The 22,905-nt window shown below is 33.3% G+C and overlaps 1 protein-coding gene across 1 annotated transcript; it reads left to right on the top strand.

Moving 5' to 3' along the window:
- Positions 1-17,094: 17,094 nt before the first annotated feature.
- LOC143066628 (stress-associated endoplasmic reticulum protein 2-like) lies at positions 17,095-22,559 on the top strand. Its single transcript, XM_076239487.1, has 3 exons — positions 17,095-17,306; positions 20,050-20,122; positions 22,437-22,559. The coding sequence occupies exons 1-3, from the start codon at positions 17,220-17,222 to the stop codon at positions 22,469-22,471; spliced, it is 195 nt and encodes a 64-aa protein (XP_076095602.1). The 5' UTR covers positions 17,095-17,219; the 3' UTR covers positions 22,472-22,559.
- Positions 22,560-22,905: the final 346 nt, after the last annotated feature.

Raw genomic sequence — 22,905 nt, 5'->3', positions numbered from 1 at the left:
TGTACAAGTTCATTTAACAAATAATTTATACACATACATGACATAGAGTATACACAATTGCGGGCCCTACAAAAATAAACCGCACAAATTAAATCTGTCAATATTAAACTCACAAGTACAATAATTAAACATTAGGGATGGGTGGGAGGGTAACTAATCGAAAATATATCTAATAATGATTACAAAGTTACTAAGAAGTACTCACTGAACATATACGATAGATAGTAGAGAATTACGAAATGTCGAAGAAAACGAACTTCGCATATAATTATGCGTTTTTAGAATTAAAAACTATACAATTATCTTTGGCTCAGAATATAAAACAAGATAAATAAAACTTTTATTTTGGCCGAAAATTATTGTACAAGTTCATTTAACAAATAATTTATACACATACATGACATAGAGTATACACAATTGCGGGCCCTACAAAAATAAACCGCCAAACAAGCCCGCAAAAGACAAAAAGAAAAAAAGAAAAAGAAAAAGAAATAATAAAAAAAAAAGAAAACTATATTCTTAAAACACAACAAAACACTCTTAGAATAGCAATAACTCAGACCCACAAACTGATATACACTTGTGTAAGCCTGACGAGACTCAAGAAATCAAAACGATACTTTCTTGTAAATCTCCTACTGAAGATCCAAAGAATATGTTACTTCTTTGAAAATCTTCTGACTCAACGAATAAAGAACTTCATTGTAAGCCACATACTAGAATGGTTATCTACAAAATATGAACAAATCAGAATTAACATACTATAAATTACAACTACATAATTAAACATATACAATTTACAAATGTGAAATGACATGAATAAAACACATCTTAAGCTGGGCAACTCCAGCTTCATTTAAATGCAAACCTCCATCTTTAATTGCAAATAAATCTCTTTTAGGAGAGCCCTTAAATAAAAATCTTCTATAAGACTTAATGAAACTTATTTTCTCATCTTTACAAATACCAATTAAGGCTTTATTAATCTGAACAACCTTATATCCTAACTGAACAAAATCAACTGGTCGCGGTAAAATAGAAGATATCAATATATTTATGTCTCTATTTCTATTTCTTACACTATATATCAAATTTCTAAATTTACATAAAATAATCTCTATAGAATGTTTCTCTATATCATTGGTACCAAAATGTAAAATAACATGCGAAAAGCTATCAAACTCATGAAGATATATATACTCCTTATCAATAACATATTTAATGTAACCTAAATTAGCTCCACTAAAACTCTGTACAACCGTGTCTTTCATCCCATCCAGATATTTCCCAATAGAGTCACATAAGATTAACACCCTCTTCTTCATTACTGCAATTAAGGGATAAATTTAGTCATGGCCTTAGCAACAGAGACTTTTTCGGATAAAGAAAATTGAAGATATAATTTATAGGCATCACTTGCCCAATCACCATGAACTTGTATTAACTCTGCAGGTACCTTAGATTCAAAAGCAAAGGTCGCACCCCCTCGGCGGAAACTATGAGTAGAAAATAGTCGTGGATTCCTGCCTATCTTACTAATAAACTCCTTAATATACCGCTGAAAATCTGTATAAGTCACAGGAACTAACTTGTGTTTACTAGGAAATAAAAAGGCTGGACTATCTCCGGCGGCAGGAATTAATTTACACATATTTCTATATGCTCTCAATGGACATAATGCAGATCTAGTATTTTCAATCAATGGTATCTTCAAAATTCTATTACCCATCTGTATGGTTTTTGACCAATTAAAAATTACAATAGCAATATTACCCTCTAAAATTACTTTATTTCTGGTTAACTGTTTATCTATGTCAAAAGACATTTTAGAATCAGGTACTAAATTAGATTTGCGCGCCATTAAGAAAAAGGCAAATAAAAATAAACACCATATAGTGCACTGCTTTGGATCGTCGTGATTTATAACTCTATTAATATCTAATAACATATCTACAGTAATAGCTAACGCTTGTTGTGGTAAATGCTGCTTTTCTCTAGTAATCCCTTTCAATAATAACTTGACAGAAAATTCATCTAAATGAACAAAAGGTTTGTCTAACATTAAATGCATAGTTTTAACCCCACATACATAATTTTTTATAGAACTTACTGATTTGAACGATCTACTCAAAAATTGAATAAACAAACAGATCGTTTTTAATGAAACAGGACATTCATTTAAATTAAAAAATGTACAAAAAAGCAAAAAGGCTCGCCACTGAACCAATAAATTCTTTTTTGTTCCTACAGCAAAGGCTGATAATGTCGATATCTTTACATCCCTTTCTAGTTCTCTAATTTGTCTATCTGAAAACGTAATTTACCATTCATGAATAAACTGAAACAACTCATTTGTCACTTCAAATTCTTCTAAATGTATATATTTTGTCTCTTCAAAAAATGTTTTAGCATAATTACTATGTAAATGCCAGCGAGACAACATATCAGCTAAACGATTGTCAACACCTGCAATGTGAACTGCCCTCAACTCAAATTCGTTAATGGCGGCTACAAAACAAATCTCACGCAAACAAGATTGTAAAAACTGATTTCTTGATCGTCCAGTGTTAATTACTGTTACTGTAACCTGGTTATCACATTTAATTATAATTCTCTTTCCTCTCAATTTAGTGCCCCATAATTTCAGGCATACCACTACTGTTAACATTTCTAATGCATTAATATGAAGCTGTTCATTAACAATAGCATCAGGAAATTCAACATGAAAAAAATCTTCCTTGAACATGCCACCACAACCTGTCATGCATGCATCAGAAGAGAATATTTCATCTGGTTTCGACCAGTCCTCTATTAACATCATTGATACACCATTATATAAAGGTAAAAACTTTTTCCACCATAAGATGTCTTTTTTAACAAGTTCAGGCACCTCGCTCTTTTTTACATCTTGATAAATATATCTTAACCAATTAAGTATTCGAGAAATAAACACTCGTCCGGGTCTAACACAACACCCGACAAAATTCAGTTTTCCAACAAGCGATTGAATTTCACGCTTAGAGGCGAATTCTTTTCCTACCCACTCCAATAAAATTAAATCTATCTCTGTTAATCTTTCAATAGAAATTTCTAAAGTCATTTTAACTGAATCACAAATAATTCCTAAAAACTCCATTCTAGTTGAAGGACCCACAGCTTTATGTTCGGACTCTTCAATTCCACAAGAAGCTAACACATTTTGTAATTCTAAAAAGGCTTTTGCAGACAATTCTGGACTTTCTACCCCGGCAAAGTCATCTAAATAGTTTATGATATCAAACCCTAATGAGCTATAAATATAAGCAATAGCGTTTGTCAATCTTTGACATATTTGTGCAGCTGATCTTAAGCCCATAGACAGCACAATATCAAAAAATATATGTCCATTCCAAGCAAATCCTACTAAAAAGGTATCTCCAATATCAATTGGAATTTGTCTGTAAGCCCGGGCAAGATCCCGTTTGAAAAGATGAGATCCACTTCCCTTTTTCTTTATTAACAAAACTAAATCATCTACTCTTGGGTATGTTAAAGAAACTGGTTCACCTAAATAATTATCTTTATCTATAAATTCATTTACACCAGTTCCACCAGCCGAACTTAAGTCTAGAATGATCCTTCTTTCCGTTGAATCCTTTTTAGGAACCGTATTCAATGGAGATAAAATAATACCATGATCAAATGGATTCACGTGAAAAGGGCCAATAATTGCCCCCTTTGTAAGTTCTTTTACCAAATATTTCTCCATATCATTGGGAAACTCTACTGCCCCACGATGATTTTTAACTTGTAACACCTCTTTTTGAACCTTAAAATCTCGTAATAAACTCATAGATTCCTTATTTCGGTGAAATCCAATTGGAAATCCAAATTCTAACAATTTACAAATTTCTCTGTCCGAATAATCACTAAGCATCAATTTAAAATAATCCACATTTATTTTTGATAGTGTTTTTATTTTACAGTCTTCAAAATTCAATTTTGACGATTTAAAAACTAAATCGTGATCATGTAAAAGCTTGTCAGTTTTCAAAACATCATATTTACCCTCATATACTAATTTACAAAGATCGTTTTTACAAGCTTCAGAACTATCGTTCTCTTTTTTATTACCACTGTTCTTTGATAAACATTTCATATTAGAGTTATCTCTCTTCAAGCTGTCTTTCAAGTATTGAGGATAAAAAATCTCCGCATCAGGATCGAGCTTTTTAATACAATCTAGTCAAACAGGAAAATTAGGACAAGTATTAGAACATTCTGGATGATTTAACTTTTTATTATCCTTTTTCCAGCAAACTGCACAAATGTGTAAGACAGTCTTATATTGACCTTTGAAATTAATTTGATGCGGCGTGGATTTTGACGTACACCTATTTCTATTATATAATGTACAAAACCAAATACTTTCTTCCTTTTTTGTGAAATCTGATTTAAATGTCTTACTACCAGAAGAGCTCTCCGACTTAGATAAAATGTAAGGACTTAAAACCGGAACTTCAATACACGTAGGGTCATCTTTCCAAGATTTTTGACCCAATTCTATTTTACGTAGCCATGCTGCATAAAAGGCGAGGAGACCTTTCCAAGCATAAATATTACTATAGTAAGTAATTTTCTTTAAAAGATTTAATCTACCCGATTTCTCTGTTTCAGAAATACCATGACTTGTGATAATTTCAAGCTCTCCCGCGGTAAACAATTTAATGTCTAAACTTTTAAAGGAAGTTGATTCATTTACATACTCATATTGTAGAGCGGAATGAGGCCATAACAATTGATTCTTGACTTTATCAGACGACTTACTCTGAATACCAGATTTAATTTTTCTTTTCCTACGCTTATTCTTTTTCTTTTCACACTCAGAATCATCTTCCGAATCTTCCGAATCGGTCGAACTATCCGAAACAGCTATACATTTCTTTCTATCACTGTTCCCTTTTTTACCTTTTTTTCTATTTACCCCATCATCAGAACTACTCTCTAAACTTGTTGAACTAAGTTTAATCTTAAGTTTGCTTTTCTTTTTACTAGCGTCTCCTTTTATTTCAGGTTTGTCAAATAACCCCATATCTGACAATTTTTTATCAACTTTTGAATTAAGCCTTTCCATCTTTCTAAGATCAGTTAATTTAACTTTGTCATCTATTGTACTATCCTCACCTTTCATTGACTTCAACACCTTTTCCCCTTCTTCTATTTTCTTTTTTAAGACTGTTTTCTCCTCCTCTTTCTTCTTTCTTATACTATCTTCTGTGTTCTTCAACTTCTTACGTAACTGTTCTAGTTCTTCGTCTGAGCGACTTCCTTCTTCGTCAGAATCCAAGTCCTCGGCCACTACCTTGTCTAAAATTCTTGCTGTGGTGAGTTCCAACTTTTTCCTTGGTGTGGAAATCTTAACAGGATCTGTCAAATTTAATGCTGGCAGTCCATAATCATTCAGCGACTTGTAATTTATGCCTTTACGAGATCGTAAACTTTCTGTCATTCTCTAACTATATTCTCTAACTCTATTCAAACTAAAATTCTATCTAACTATATTCCAACTTAACTAATCGAAAATATATCTAATAATCAAATTGGAATGAGGCTTAAATGTTCACAATATCTAACCACTGAATTTACGTCAAAACTGTGACAACTATTTTTTTCAATGTTTGTCTATTATCTTGAAAATTATAAAAGGTAAAGAGAAACTTTTGTAACAAAAATGTTCAGCAAGACTATTTCTTCAACTAAGCCACCAGGGCTGAAGTCATCGCACTGGCTCCTTATTAAAGTAATTTTCTTTTATTCAAGACGATTTTTATAAAAAAAAAAATGCGTTTTTGCCTAATACCTCAACAACTATAATGGGTAGATGGAGACCTAAACTAGATCAAATATTAACATAACTATTTCTACAAAAAAAATAAAACATAGCCGAAATTGGCAGTCAATTCCTCATCGGAGTTCTTGTTCTTCAAAAACAATTTTTATCAGTATTTTACGCTTTTAACCATTATCTTAAGATGAGACCGTCACTTTAAATAGAAAACATTGTTATAAGAGGGGCCTGATTTTTTTTTTTGGGGGGGGGGGGTGTAGTCTCATCACGATTCACAGAAAATAAACTTCCATGATGACGGATCACGAAAATATAAAAAAAGTGCTATTGTATGAGGAAACAAGAGGCTATCAAGAGCCTCAATTGCTCACCTGTAATTCTTTGATTGCATCTTTCATCAATGATTATTTTTGCCAATTACACTATCTCTCTATCTATTATTATTCTAAAGATAATAAAAAAAAAAAAGTTAAATTTCATTAAAATAAACTATTTCGGATAGGTTTGGCTTTACAAATATTTTGATATGAGGTCACTGATGAGTCTTATGTAGACGAAATTTAACGCACGTCTGACTACTAAATTATAATCCTGGTACCTTTGATAACTATTTACACCGCTGGGTCGATGCCACTGCTGGTGGACGTTTCGTCCCCGAGGGTATCACCAGCCCAGTAGTCAACACTTCGGTGTTGACATGAATATTAATAATGTGGTCATTTTTATAAATTTCCTGTTTACAAAACTTTGAATTTTTCGAAAAACTAAGGATTTTCTTATCCCAGGCATAGATTACCTTAGCCGTATTTAGCACGACGTTTTGGAATTTTGGATCCTCTATGCTCTTCAACTTTGTACTTGTTTGGCTTTAGGGAGCTACCATTTGATTTTTATGGGGGGGGGGGGGGGGGGGCTAGGATGAAATTTGAAAAAAATAGGCAGGACAGGAGTTTTGAGTAAAAAAAAGGCAGGATGAGACACTTTGCAAAAAAAAAAGCAGGATGACAATTTAGGTAAAAAAGTCAGGATAAACTAATAAAAAAAAAGGCAGGACCGAATAGAGTGAAAAATAAAAAGGCAGGACAGAGATTACAACTATAAAAAAATGCAGGACAAAATTTTTCATCCTAGCCCCCCCATAAAAATCTAATGGTAGCTCCCTTACAAATATTTTGATATGAGCGTCACTGATGAGTCTTATGTAGACGAAACGCGCGTCTGGCGTACTAAATTATAATCCTGGTACCTTCGATAACTATATACAATGGATGGTCCAATTGGTATCAAAATTTCTTAGCAGATAGATTTTGACTTGTTCATCACTTTTGCTAACTATCTGCTATAGTTTTTGAGATAATAGCCAAAATCTCCTTTTGACCCCTTTTTATGTGATCTTCTATTATAAGCCATGGCGGCCATGTTTTTATGAATCAAAATTTCGGATACAATTTATAAATCAAATATTTACTCTAAGGAACATTCAATTAAAGTATAGAAGTGTTTGGCCCAGCAGCTTCAGGGAAGATCCTTGTTAAATGTAAGCAAACATGATCGATGATCAAATTATATATAATTGTCTATATAGGGCAATAACTCCTTAAGGGGTCAACTGTGTTAAGAGCACTCCCCTGACCACAATTCTAATGACTTTTTCAAGAAGGACCCTAACTTATTTGATGGATTTAGTTAATACTAATTTTTTTTTCTTCAATTGAAATTTTGAGGTTATTATTTTCTGTACATATGTGTTCAAAAAAGGCATTTCAAGATTAGTGTTTTATTTTAATCACAATAGAGTAAAAAATGTTTCTCATCCACTAGAATCTAACTTTTATGACAAAGTCGTTCCTCTCTTGGGATTTTAAAATATCTCCCCCTTTCAATTAAGAGGGAGTGATAGATCTTATTTTACTGAACGTTTTTGCTGTTTACAGTTAACCTTTATCTGGCTTTGATAATATTCAACCCCATTGATGGCTTTCGGCTGTTGTCTGCTCTTTGGTCGGGTTGTTGTCTCAGACATATTCCCTATTTCCACTCTCAATTTTAAGATATGAATAAGCAAAAACTGCAAAATTTCCATACAATTACCAATTTAGTGGCAGCAATCAAACAATAGATTGTTCGATTCGTCTGAAAATTTCAAGGCTGATTGATCTTGATCTATATGTTGAACATATTTACCCCATGTCTCATTTGTTACGAATGCTTTAGTTTTTTTTTAGATATAAACCAAAAACTACATTTGACCTTTGTGTTATGTTTTTAGCTATGACGGCCATGTTTGTTGCTGGATCAACATTTCGGATACAATTTATAAACTAGATACCATAAGGAACATTCAGTTATAGTTTGAAGGTATTTGACCCAGTTGTTCCAGAGGAGAAGATTCTTGAAATAGTTTACGACGACGACAGACAACGGACGCCAAGTAATGGCATACATAAACTAATCATAGATACCAGGACTAAATTTTGTAAATACGCCAAATGCGCGTTTCGTCTACAAAAGACTCATCAGTGACGCTCGATACCTTCAGACCGCGGTGAACTTAAAATGATATTTTGTTACTTTCTTATGAAACAGATTCTCATCGTTATGCTTTTAACATGTTTCAGAGCTTCAACGAGCACGCGGGGAATTATATTAATTAATGTGTGTCCCATTATTTCGCTTCATGTACAGAAAATCGACATTGGTCCATATAGATATAGGAAGATGTGGTATGAGTGCCAAGGAGACAACTCTAGCTCCGTCTTTGTAATATTCCACCCTTTTCAAATACTGGTGCTATATTTGCTCGTTTCCAATGATTTGTTGACAATGCTTGTAAAGTTTGTACCAGAGACATGTTACATAAGATAATATGTCTCTGTTGGTAATACCTACGTTCCTATAATATATATAAGAGAGATAGAAACAACATTTGTTTATTATTGGCTATATGTGTTGCTAGTTTACTATCATCAACGGTCACTGATAATATATATAAATTAATACTCTATATATATTATCAGTGACCGTTGTAGATATTAAACTAGCAAATGACGGTTAATAGTTTTAATAATTCTTTATTCCAAAAGCAAGCACAGCTTGTACATGTTATAGGATATATATGCAATGTTTGAAAACATTAATTATACATGCACCATATCATATTAACAGACATCTAATTTAAAAATGTTAACTTAATTTGAATACATTAAATCACTCTTACACAAAGTGCATAATTTAGTCTAACGTTTGACATACATATATAAAGACATGTTGTTTCAAGTATATTTAAATGTAAGTCTACTGAACACATTTAAAACAAGAAAATGAATGAAATTAAAAAAAATGAAGGATTTTTGTAAAGGGAGATGGAAAAACATTGTTCTGTCATCAAGTATAAAGTAACAGATTCCCCTTCTATCAAAAAAAAGAGGTAAAAAAATCCAAGTCCCCAAATACCTTAAAAATAATCGTATACTAGTACTCATGATAAAGGCTTGCCAAATGTACCTGGTCCCAGTTTCACGAAGCTGTCTAAAGACTAAGACATGTCTAAGGATGGTCTTATGACATATCTTAGTCCTAAGTGGATTTCACAACGTGGTCCTAAATTAGGACATCTCTTAAAGTTGGTCATAAAGTTAGGACTACACGAGAGGTGTCTTATGATGATCTTAGGATAATCATAAGATTATTTATATAAACCACCCACATTTTTTATATTTATTTTGCAATTTATCTTGATATTGTATAATAATCTATTCTCCTGTTTCTACTTATAACTTAAGTTTTATAGATTGACGGATTATTATGAATGAAAATTCAATGTATTGTATCTGTATCTGTATGTATACGTTGAAGATACCAATTCTGGCTTTTACTCAACGGGAGAGAGACACCTATTGGCGGTGTTGGAGAGCAGCCTTGAAGCTCTCAACTGTATCTGCGCATACAATACGATCCTCTAGTTGGTTCCAATGTAGTACACTCTTGACGAAGAAAGAGTTCTTATATGGATCGGTGTTGCTTGGAATAGTATCTAGTGCCTTAGAATTGTTCTTTACTGAATTTGTCACTATATTGGCACATACAAAATTGTCAAATGTTTTAGGTTTGATTTTCCTCTTAGGTTTACTTTTAACAAGAAAATCGTCGGGATTAATAGCTGGGACCAACCCCTCAACCACTTTGTACAGAAATACTAGCCGTTGACTTGTTCTTCTTGTTTGTAGGTAGTCTAGTTCTAACTCGGCTAGCATTTTGGTGACCGACCCCTCTTCTCTAGACCTATAGTCGCCTGTGATGAATCTAGCTGCTCTGCGTTGTATTCTTTCCAATTGATTTATATCATGTTGTGTATATGGGTCCCATATTATGGCACCATATTCCATAGTTGATCGTACTAATGATATATATGCGGTCTTTTTGCAATCTTTTGGGCAGAAGCGTAGATTTCTTCTTAGAAAGCCGAGTGTCGAATTGGCTTTCTTGGCAACATTTGAGATGTGCGTGGTCCATTTTAGGTCTTCTGATATTTGTAAGCCTAGATATGGGTTGTGTTGGACTTGTTGATGTACATGTCCGTCTAGGCTGTACATCTTCTGGCTTTTATTCTTAATGCTAAGTATATAGCACTTCTTTGCATTGAAGCGCATGCCCCAGTTTGTGGCCCATACTTCTAGGTTTTGGAGGTCTCGTTGTAGGAGTGTGTGGTCATGTTGACTATTTATGTTCCTGTACAGGAGGCAGTCATCTGCGAAAAGTCTGACAGATGATTGTACTGAATCTGGAAGGTCGTTTATGTGGCAGAGGAAGAGAAGGGGTCCTAGTACTGTACCTTGTGGTACACCAGATGTACCTTGTGGTACACCAGAGTCAACTGAAGCTTCTTCTGATTCCTCCCCATCTACGACAGCTTTCATTTTCCTTTGGGTTAGGAACATCTCCAACCATTTGTTTAGTGGTCCTTTTATACCGTATTCGTTCATTTTGTGCAGTAGTTTGTTGTGCGGCACAGTGTCAAACGCTTTGGAGAAGTCCAGTATAGCTACATCAATTTGTTTTCCTGCGTCGAAGGCTTTCATGAAGTCGTGTAGTGTGACTAGCAGTTGGGTTTCACAGGAATAGCCTGACCTGAAGCCATGGTTTAGTGATGTAAGTACTCTGTGCTTCTCTAGATGTTTGAGTATATGTCTACAGATTATATGTTCCAGTAGCTTGCATGGTACAGATGTTAAGGATACTGGTCTGTAGTTTTCTGGTGCATGTTTGTCTCCCTTTTTGAAGACACTTGATATGTTTGCATTTAGCCAGTCTCTTGGTAATGTACCAGTGTTGATGGATTTTTGGAATATCATTGTAAGTCCAGGTGCTAGTTGTTTTGAGCATTCTTTCAATATACGGTTTGGTATGCCGTCTGGTCCTGATGCCTTGGACGTATTCAGTTTTTTCAGCAGCTTTTCGACTCCATCTGTATTTATGTATAAAGGAGGTATTGTGCTTTTTATGTGCTTTGATGTTGTTGGCAGAGTTTTGTCTTTATTTCTTGTAAATACTGAGCTGACTTGTTTGATCAGTAATTCTGCTTTCCCTTTGCTGTCATTGATTAGGTGGCCGTTGCTTTTAAGGGGTGCTATTCCTATGTTGTCCTGTTTCCTTGATTTTACATATTTCCAAAAAGGTTTTGAGTTGTTGTTTTCTAGCCCTTCTAGGATTGTGGTATTAATGTAGTTATACTCAGCTTTCCTGATTTGCCGCTTACATTCTTTTTGGAAGTGCCTGTAGTTGGTCCAGTTGTTGGTTTTCTTTGCCTGTTGGTATAGCCTTGTTTTCTTTTTAAACATTTTCCTGATTTTATGATTGATCCAGGGTAGACTGGTTTTAGATCGGATGAGTTTTGATGGTATATGGTTGTCAAGGTTAGAATAAAGGTCTGTCTTGAACTTGTCCCATAATTCCTGTACTGTGGCACCTGAATGATACATTTCAATGATGTTGGTTGAAAGGATAGTCAGGTCTTTGTGTAGATCTTCCCATTTTGCTTTGGAGTATATGTAGCATTTGCGTGGCTTCTTACTCTGATAATGTGGTTTTGTGTCGCAGTCTGTTACAATCATATCGTGGTCAGATATTCCTGGAACATTAGAGGATGTTTTGATGAGTGACGGGTTTGAAGTCAGCACTATGTCCAGTAAGTTATTGCCTCTTGTTGGTGTTTCATGTATCTGTGTTAGTGAGTGTGATATGATAACTTCCATTAGAGCTATTTGGATTTCCTTGTCTTGTGCATTTTGGTTTACTGACATGGTGTTCCAGTTTATGTCTGGGCAGTTGAAATCTCCAGTTAGCATGATGGTTTGATTTTTGTTTGAAATATGGTCTAATGATTTATCTAATTCCTTTATGTGTTCCATGTTTCTGTGTGGCATATAGAATGAGCCTATTGTGAGATCTTTTTTGTCTTTCATTTGTATCTTTACCCATTCTATCTCACATTTTGTTACAAACTCTGGTTTCTCAATTGCAATAATGTCGTTTTGTACAAGGATGAAAACACCTCCTCCCAGTGTACCTCGATCATTTCTGTAGGCTGTGTAGTTTTCTGGAAAAACTTCGCTAGATTTAATTGCATCTTTAGTTGGTTTTTTCCCAGGATGTTCACCTTTCAGCCAAGACTCTGTGCCGCAGATGATGTCAGGTTTGATGTAGTTGACTGCAGCTGAAAATTCAGATGTCTTGTCCTTGATGCTTCTACAGTTCAGTGTAAGGATTCTTAAGTTTTGTTTCTTTGGTATGTTGAATACGTTGCTGCTGTTTGTTCTGTTTTTGCTCTTATTTCTCTTTGATGTGTTGTTATTGATTGAATTATTTCCTTTTGGACTGCTGGTTTTAAGTGGACTGAATGCATTTGACGTAATTGATTCGAATGTGCTGTTGTGGGTTAAAGGATCATAATAGTTTGAAGTGTTCAATTCGTAACTGTGGAAAGTGAAAGTAGAAACGTTGATGCTTTCACATTTACAGCATAGCCATTGTACATTAGATCTTTGCAGTAGGTCGTAGTCTGCAGAACATAGTTCTATACATGTTTTGTGATGCCAGATGTTACAGTCATCACAGCATTGATATCAAGAATGCACGATTTTATCCTTTTTACAACCGATACAGCAGGAAATAAATTCAACTCACTTGGACAAAAACAAATGTCATATAATTCATTCTTTTTTTCCCTCAATTTTGTATTAAACATTTCATATATATTATTTATATATATTAAGATCCATTTTGTTACATCTTGTGATCAATTTTGTTTGGCAATCGCCAATGGCAGTCAGCAGGGTTAAAGACCATCAGTTGGTCGACCTGTTAGTCAAATGCGTTTTGTTTAAATATGCTTCTTCACTTTTTTGGTCTTTTGGAAAATGTTGTTGTGCTGTATTAATTTAGACCCTTCTACAACGAAATTTGTTTTACATGCACACGTATAAAAATTGCGGTTTTTATCCAACGCAATCATAGGTTTGAACGTAGTTTTCAATTTAGGCTTGTATCATATTTTCCCTCCGGTTTATATGATCCGTTCATCCTATATTGACTCTTAACATTCAAGAGTCTATCTAAAAATGAGGGTACATTTTGTATGGCCTTCCAAATACCGTTTCGATCCCTAACATCACTGAAGAGACATTTATTGTCGAAATCCGGATCTGGTGTACCAAAATATATTAACACCTTATGTCACTGAAGAGACATTTATTGTCGAAATCCGGATCTGGTGTACAAAAATTATATTAACACCTTATGTTTGTGGCATAACATCGTGGCCACAAGTTAATTGTTTTCTGTTTAGTATTAAATTTATATTAAGATCCATTGTGTTACATCTTGTGATCAATTTTATTTGGCAATCGCCAATGGCAGTCAGCAGGGTCAAGGAACATCAGTTGGTCGACCTGTTAGTCAAATGCGTTTCGTTTAAATATACTTCTTCACTTTTTTGGTCTTTTGGAAAATGTTGTTTGTGCTGTATTTAGACCCTTCTACAACGAAATTTGTTTTACATGCAGACGTATAAAAATAGCGGTTTTTATCCAACGCAATCATATAGGTTTGAACGTAGTTTTCAATTTAGACTCGTGTATATATATATATATAGTGAATTATTTATAACAGTTAATATTCATAAATACATTATTTTTTTTATATCAATTTTGCAAATTATCTAATTATATTATAATTCAGTGGCGGATCCAGAAATTTTCATAAGTGGGGGCCCACTGACTGACCTAAAAAGGGGCCCGCTCCAGTCACGCTTCAATGATTCCCTATATAAGCAACCAAATTTTTTTCCCAAAAAGGGGGCGGGGGGCGCCCCCCTAAATCCGCCTCTGTAATTAATACGTTAACTGTAAATACAGTAGTTCATGGTAAAGATATTCTACATTTACATGATTTTTTTCCGTAAATCAATATTTATATTTGAAAATTTAAAAAACTTGCGACAGGTTTAGGATATCTTGGCTAAGATAATCCTAATTAAGACAGCTTCGAGACGAGGTATGAGATATGTCCTAGGATAGTCATAAGAGGATCATAAGACATGTCCTAAGATATATCTTATGACAGGTCTTAGGATAGCTTCGTGAAACCTGCCCCTGTATTTTTTGAATTATTTTTAGTTATTTTTTCTGTTCGTTGTTTTTGCAGCACTTTATTTCACAGTGTCTACATCACTAGTGTTTCATGAATAAGTGAAAACTTAACAAATCTTTTTTTTTTAATCGAACAAACAAGGATTTATATAGTAGAATTTTACCATATAAATAAGCTGCTCGACTGAATAGTACCGAACGTAAATAACACTCCTTCATTAGGCAATTTTCAATTTACAATGAAATCTACAATTAATCTGATACTTGGAAAATAGTCACACTAAAGTCTTATTTTAAGGTGGTACCTAACACTACAGGGAGATAACTCTGTAAAGTCAGCTAAACGTTTTAATAACGTTGTGTCGAAAAGGAATATTAAGCTTCTCAAAATTGGAGTTTGTCAAATTGTTATATAACCAGTGTAATTTTTCTGACAAAACGGTTGGTTCAAAAAATTTTAAATTTTTATATTTTTGTTTAAGGCTCAAAGTAAATACTTTGATTAAATTTTATGAAAATTAAACGAGCCAAATTTATTTTAGTGAAAGTGTTGGGTACCACCTTAACTTATTTGGAGAAGGGATACGTTAAGATGACCCCAAAATGAAAAAAAAAAACAAAAAATTATTATATATTTCCTGCGCCAAAAGCAATTTTCTTTATCAGGAATGGTTAAACCCAAACATTTAAAAGCAAGAGATGTATGAATACGCACAAACGTGAGGAACGTATGACAAAAGGAACATATGAATATACCAATTTATCCAAGGTCAGCTTATCGTACAGAGTTTGAACCAGCTTGTTTCTTAGTAATAATATTTCTTAATTCAAATAACAATGTAGTTAAATTTTTCAAACAATATATATGTATAACAAATGTAGACAGTATAGAAGCATTGACTTCTGAGCTGATGATACCTTCGTGGACTTGCAGTCCACTAACAGTGTTATTGTCCAGTGCTATTAGTAAATGAAAATGACACTTTATACTTTCGTGCGTCCGAAGAGCTTTTCTTGGATTAACGTCTTCAGGAACACACAAAACCAAATATGTGAAAGTCGTGTATAAGAAACGAAACAGTCCATGCAGAGAGTTCTTCAACATTTCAACTCTTTATAAAAAAATAAATAAAAAAATAGATATATTATTTTCACCTTTATACGCCAGGGTTTCATCAACAATTTGTATTCAGGTAAAAGATGAAATTCCAAATTTTCTAGGAGAAAAAAAGATAATGATAAAAAAACTTATATTATGATCATTTGTTCTTTACCTTAGTGTACTGCTTTAGTTAGAAAGTTGAACCATTTTTTCATATAATTATACAAGATTTAAATGTTGGATTTGAACTAATTGCATTCACAGTCTGATACCAAATCTTGAGCGATCCGATCACAATGTTTGATCAACGTTCATGTTCTTCACGATCATTTTTGTCAATATCCCGATCGACAGCAGTCAGTTCATAGGAACACAAGATAATAATTGAGTGCTTTAAGCTAGGTTTACACTGCCGATCAGATCAACTCGATCAAGCCCGATCAAGACAAATTACGTGATCGCGTGACTCAATCGACAAGGATGTTGGGCATAGTCTACCCTACTCGTCATCGATCTGACCATCTACCCGAGAGTTTTTGACATGTCAAAAACAATCGAGTAAGGACCGAGAAGCAAGTCACTCGAGAAGAGATCGATAATTCGTCGAGTAGCGGTCGAATTGATCGGGAAATGATCGTGTAGAGATCGAGATTGGTCGGAATACAACAAAATTTCCGATCAGTACTCGATCATTTCGACCTTTGCTCGACTAATGTCTGATCATTTCAGAATAGTCGAATGTTGTCGCAAAGGGATAGGGTATTGGTCGAGTTGGTCTGGGGTCAAAAAAATATAGAAGTCGCAGTGATCTGGAAGCGATCGGACATTGGTCGAGTTAATCTGGAAATGATCAGACATTAGTCGGGCAAAGGTCGAAATGATCGATTACTGATCGGAAATTTTGTTCCATTCCGACCAATCTCGATCTCTACACGATCCTTTCCCGATCGATTCGACCGCTACTCGACGAATTTTCGATCTCTTCTCGAGTGACTTGCTTCTCGGTCCTTACTCGATTGTTTTTGACACGTCAAAAACTCTCGGGTAGATGGTCAAATCGATGACGAGTAGGGTAGACTATCCCGAACAACCTTGTCGATTGAGTAAGACTAGTCTCTCTCACGTAATTTTTCTTGAATGGGCTTGATCGAGTTGATCTAATCGGCAGTGTGAACCTAGTTTTATAAAGGTAACTACAGAGTAGAATAAAAGGTTTTATTAGGAGGACACACCTCTGCCCATTTGTTTCCACAGACAACAGCAAAAAATTAAAACTTGAATTGTCTGACGATAAATTTCAACTGAACTGACACCTTGGAACACGTGAAAGATATATCATCTAATAACTACTAACTTACGAAAAGACAAACACTTGTTGAACCATTCTGGAAACCTATTCCCATATGAGATGCAAATTTTATATTTGCTGCATAAGGAAAACGTACAGTTGTATACATGGCGTGTTACAATAGAAATTTCTTTGTACGAACGACGTAATTTTCTACTTGATTATTCATTATCAATTGTAAACATAACTTAACATATGCAACAGATGGACATTATATTATTACATTCTCTTTGTGAAAATTCAGGAGAAAGGACGCAGGTTTATGTTTCGATTTGAGCGAGGAACATTTCCAACAACATGCCTGCAACTAAACAAAAAATGAAGATGGCTAACAAGAAACATCAGGGCAATGTACACATTAGAGGAAATGTACCTAAAACATTAGTAAGTACAATAGGAGGAAATGTACCCAAAACATTAGTAAGTACCATAAGAGGAAATATACATAAAAATTAGTAAGTACCATTAGAGGAAATGTACCTAAAACATTAGTAAGTTCCATTAGAGAAAATATACCTTAAACATAAGTAAGTTCCATTAGAGGAAATATACCTTGAACATTAGTAAGTTCCATTAGAGGAAATGTACCTAACATATTAGTAAGTACCAGTCCATTAGAGTAAATGTACATAACACATTAGTAAGTAACATTAGATTAAATGTACCTGAAACATATTAGTAAGTACCATTAGATTAAATGTACCTAAACATTAGAAAGTACCATTAGAGGAGATGTACCTCAATCATTAGAAAGTATAATTATAGGAAATTAACCTTAAACAAGTAAGTACCATTAGAGGAGATGCACCTCAAACATTAGCAAGTACCATTAGAGAAAATGCACCTAAAACATTAGTAAGTACCATTAGAGGAAATGCGCTTACATATTAGTTAGTACCATTAGAGGAAATGTACATAAACATTAGTTAGTACCATTAGAGGAAATGTACATAAATATTAGTAAGTACCATTAGAAGAAATGTACATAAAACATTAGTAAGTACCATTAGAGGAGATGTACCTAAAACATTAGAAAGTATAATCAGAGGAAATGAACCTAAATATTAGTAAGTACCATTAGAGGAAATGCACTTAAACATTAGTTAGTACCATTAGTGGAAATATACATAAACATTAGTAAGTACCATTAGAGGAACTGTACCTAAAACATTAGAAAGTATAATTAGAGGAAATGAACCTAAAACATAAGTAAGTACCATTAGAGGAAATATACCTTGAACATTAGTAAGTTCCATTAGAGGAAATGTACCTAACATATTAGTAAGTACCAGTCCATTAGAGTAAATGTACATAACACATTAGTAAGTAACATTAGATTAAATGTACCTGAAACATATTAGTAAGTACCATTAGATTAAATGTACCTAAACATTAGAAAGTACCATTAGAGGAGATGTACCTCAATCATTAGAAAGTATAATTATAGGAAATTAACCTTAAACAAGTAAGTACCATTAGAGGAGATGCACCTCAAACATTAGCAAGTACCATTAGAGAAAATGCACCTAAAACATTAGTAAGTACCATTAGAGGAAATGCGCTTACATATTAGTTAGTACCATTAGAGGAAATGTACATAAACATTAGTTAGTACCATTAGAGGAAATGTACATAAATATTAGTAAGTACCATTAGAAGAAATGTACATAAAACATTAGTAAGTACCATTAGAGGAGATGTACCTAAAACATTAGAAAGTATAATCAGAGGAAATGAACCTAAATATTAGTAAGTACCATTAGAGGAAATGCACTTAAACATTAGTTAGTACCATTAGTGGAAATATACATAAACATTAGTAAGTACCATTAGAGGAACTGTACCTAAAACATTAGAAAGTATAATTAGAGGAAATGAACCTAAAACATAAGTAAGTACCATTAGAGGATATGCACTTAAACATTAGTTAGTAACAATGGAGGAAATGCACTTAAACATTAGTTAGTACCATTAGAGGAAATATACATAAACATTAGTAAGTACCATTAGAGGAAAATGTACCTAAAACATTAGAAAGAAAATTAGAGGAAATTGACCTAAAACATTAGTAAGTACCATTAGAGGAAATGCACTTAAACATTAGTTAGTACCAATAGATGAAATGTACATAAACATTAGTAAGTACCATTAGAGGAAATGTACCTTAAACATGAGAAAGTATAATTAGAGGAAATGAACCTAAAACATTAGTAAGTACCATTAGAGGAAATGCACTTAAACATTAGTTAGTACCAATAGAGGAAATGCACTTAAACATTAGTTAGTACCAATAGAGGATATGTACATAAACATTAGTAAGTACCATGAGAGGAAATGTACATAAACATTAGTAAGTATCATTAGAGGAAATTTACCTAAACATTAGTATGGTACATAAACATTAGTAAGTACCATTAGAGGAAATGTACCTAAACATTAGTAACTACCATGAGAGGAAATGTACCTTAAACATTAGTAAGTTCCATCAGAGGAAATATACCTAAAACATTAACAAGTACCATTAGACGAAATGTACATAACATTAGTCAGTACCATTAGAGGAAATGTTCCTAAAACATTAGTTAGTACCATTAGAGGAAATGTACATAAACATTAGTAAGTACCATGAGAGGAAATGTACCTAAAACATTAGTTAGTACAATTAGAGGAAATGTACATAAACATTAGTAAGTACCATTAGAGGAAATGACCCTAAAACATTAACAAGTACCATTAGACGAAATGTACATAACATTAGTAAGTATCATGAGAGTAAATTTACCTAAACCATTAGTAAGTACCATGAGAGGAAATGTACATAAAACATAAGTAAGTATTTTTCATAACTAAACTGTTCTTTGATCTCATTTCTTATCTTAATTCCAAAAAAAGAGACTATATATAATTAAGGAAAAGGAAATGGAATTGCAAATTTTTAAAAATCGCTTATTATCAGTGTGAAGATATTGATAAATAGATAATGCTTTCCCATGTTATAATAAGCATGTGGCATTAAGAATTATTTCTTAAAAAAGACAAAACCTAACAAAGTAAACTTATAACACGAAAACGTGCGGTGCTGCAGACATCCAGTCACCCAAAATAAGTTCTGATGTTTTATTTTCAGAAATCAATTGAAGAACAATATCAAGTTGGACCATATTTATTAGCTCTACTTATTTTTGTTGTCTGTGGTTCAGGTATGTTTACAGAATACATAAAACGAAAAGTAGAGATATATCTATAATACTAAAATTACGAGGTCCAATTTGTCAGCCGTCATCACGTAAAAACGACGAATCAAAGAATTCAACTTTATATACAACTAATATAGTACAAAGGTGTAGATTAAAAATTACACCACGCCAGGCCCTTTTGTTTTCCACGTAATTAATATTGCCAATAATTAGGAAGTTCCGGGTCGAGTCCGATACCGATACCAATAGTATAATCACCTGTTACCTATTACCTTATCTGTACGTTCCGCATATGACAGGCGCACCACCAAACGGTGTAGTCAGGATTAATATGCTATATACACGGTTCATAATCACAGGGTTGACACTACTAAATTGTCAAATTGTTACCTATTGTAGTATTTTAATCCGTAAGACTTTCTAAGATAACAATACGAATACTAAAAATCTGGACTAAAAATAAGTTTCAATTTATTAGCGGGCATGACGTAAAACAGAGAATCAAAGAATTCAACTTTATTTATAACTAATATAGGACAATGCTGTTGATTAAAAAATACTCCATTCCAGGACCTTTTGTTTTCCAAATAATTAATATTACCAATAATTGATAAGTTCCAGTTCGACGGGTTCAAACAGAAAGATTTGAAAGCAGAGAAAATTGTGTATCTTATAATCGGCATGACTTTATCAGATGACAGTACTTATACTAAGATAAGGCTTGCGCATAGTTATATACTTTAATTCAGTCACGGACCCGCGATATCACGGGTGTGTTCTAGTTTTATTTAAAGTGCATCCTGATACAATATACATAATATAACACCACAATAATTTACAATTCAGTACAACAGCATTTGTATTTTATATCAAGGCTATGATATTTATACAATATTTATACAAGCATATACAAGAGATACATAGCACGAACAGTATATATTAGTACAATCACTTGATTTTATGTTTGTCCATACGTATTCAACAAGCTTTAAAATGACCACACGTTTAAGTTGACATTTATAACTCTTTGAACTCTTAGATTTATGATAATGACTGCTAGTCTAGACAAATATTAAGTGGCGACTTGGTACCCGATTGGTGTAAGTAGTCTACTGTATCACTAGGCTGTCAATACTGTGGTTGCAAGTTCTAATCTTGCGCGTGGTAGGTGCACTTGGATGCAATCTTAATTGCCTAGGATGCCAGTTTTCCTACCTCAGGTCGGTGATTATCTCCGGGCGCTCCGGCTTCACCCACATAAAAAAGTGACCGACAGGAAATAGTACAAAAGGTTTGAAAGTGACGTTAAAACACCACTGATCAAACAATTTATTGTAAAAAAAAGCGATTGTATTATAGATGATTAGTTACTATAACAACTGATACTGTATATTTCCTGACACAATGCTATAGATATGATATTGAATCAACAATGATAATGCAATAAGGGAACAAGGCCTAGAAACTATATATTTCTATATATACATACCCGTCAATATTTCCTCTCTTAAAAAATATTCTGACTTTAAAGAACATATATGTGCATTTATATCAAACGTGGATTTTAGTATTTTCGAGCATATTACAGGGGCATTAAATGTCAAATTTGTTTTCTTCGATTTGACTCATTTTCTCATTTTTGATTTATAAATACTAAAACGTATATCAAAATTATATTTTTTTAAATAAACAATTAATAATGCATGGACTCGATCAAATGTATCAGCATTTCGTGTGTATTTCAGTTTAGAACATAATTATTCATGAAGATAACTAACAAAGATTTATCGTTTCCTAGTAGGTTAAATCTATGTAATTTAGTCATCGTTTTTTTTTTACTGTTTACGAAGGAGTTTTTTGGAGATCGGATTAGTCAACATAATAGTTCACCTTTGTTTTACATTCAATGTTGACATTCTTTCTCTTATATTAACTGAAACATGGTTAGCACATACGTAGCTATGGATTAAATTGAAGGTCACATGCATTCGGGTTAAGAGGTTTAATCATTGACTTTCACCGGCGATGTTAGACAATGCTTGGTCATGTTTTATGAATATTTAAGCCCAATGCGAAGTATGTTCTAAGAGCTTGTTTAACAATCTGGGCCAAACTGACTGCTGTTAACGAAACATTATTTCAAAATTAAGCTTTTGTTTATAGACAAAAAGGAATCGTATCGAAAATGTCTGTCTAAATCGTAGTTAAGTCCCCTTTAATTAAAGGCATACATATGTCATCATACTATCAGATTGAATCATATAGATCATGCATGATTGTTTATTTATTTGAAATCATTCATTTTTTTTTATTTCAGCTGTTTTCGAAATTTTTGATCATTTCCTGAGATGATCAAGAAAACGTGAGGAAGAAAACGTATTTCCAAAGACTTTTTTAAATACATGTACGACTTATGAATTAAATAAACTCATCATAGATACCAGGACTAAATTTTGTATATACGCCAGACGCTCGTTTCATCTAGAAAAGACTTATCAGTGACACTCGAATCCAAAAAAGTTAAAAAGGCCAAATAAAGTACGAAGTTGAAGAGCATTGAGGACCAAAATTCCTAAAAGTTTTGTCAAATTCAGCTAAGGTAATCTATGCCTGAGATAGAAAAGCCTTAGTATTTCAAAATTCAATATTTTGTAAACAGTTACTTTATAAATGTAACCATATCAATGATAATTCAGGTCAGCAAAAAAGTGCTGACTACTGGGCTGGTGATACCCTCGGAGAAATAAAACTCCACCAGCAGTGGCATCGACTCAGTGGTTGTAAAT

Source organism: Mytilus galloprovincialis, chromosome 3 (genome assembly GCF_965363235.1).
Source record: "Mytilus galloprovincialis chromosome 3, xbMytGall1.hap1.1, whole genome shotgun sequence".
Lineage (NCBI taxonomy): Eukaryota > Metazoa > Mollusca > Bivalvia > Mytilida > Mytilidae > Mytilus > Mytilus galloprovincialis.
This window is presented reverse-complemented; position numbering and strand designations above follow the sequence as displayed.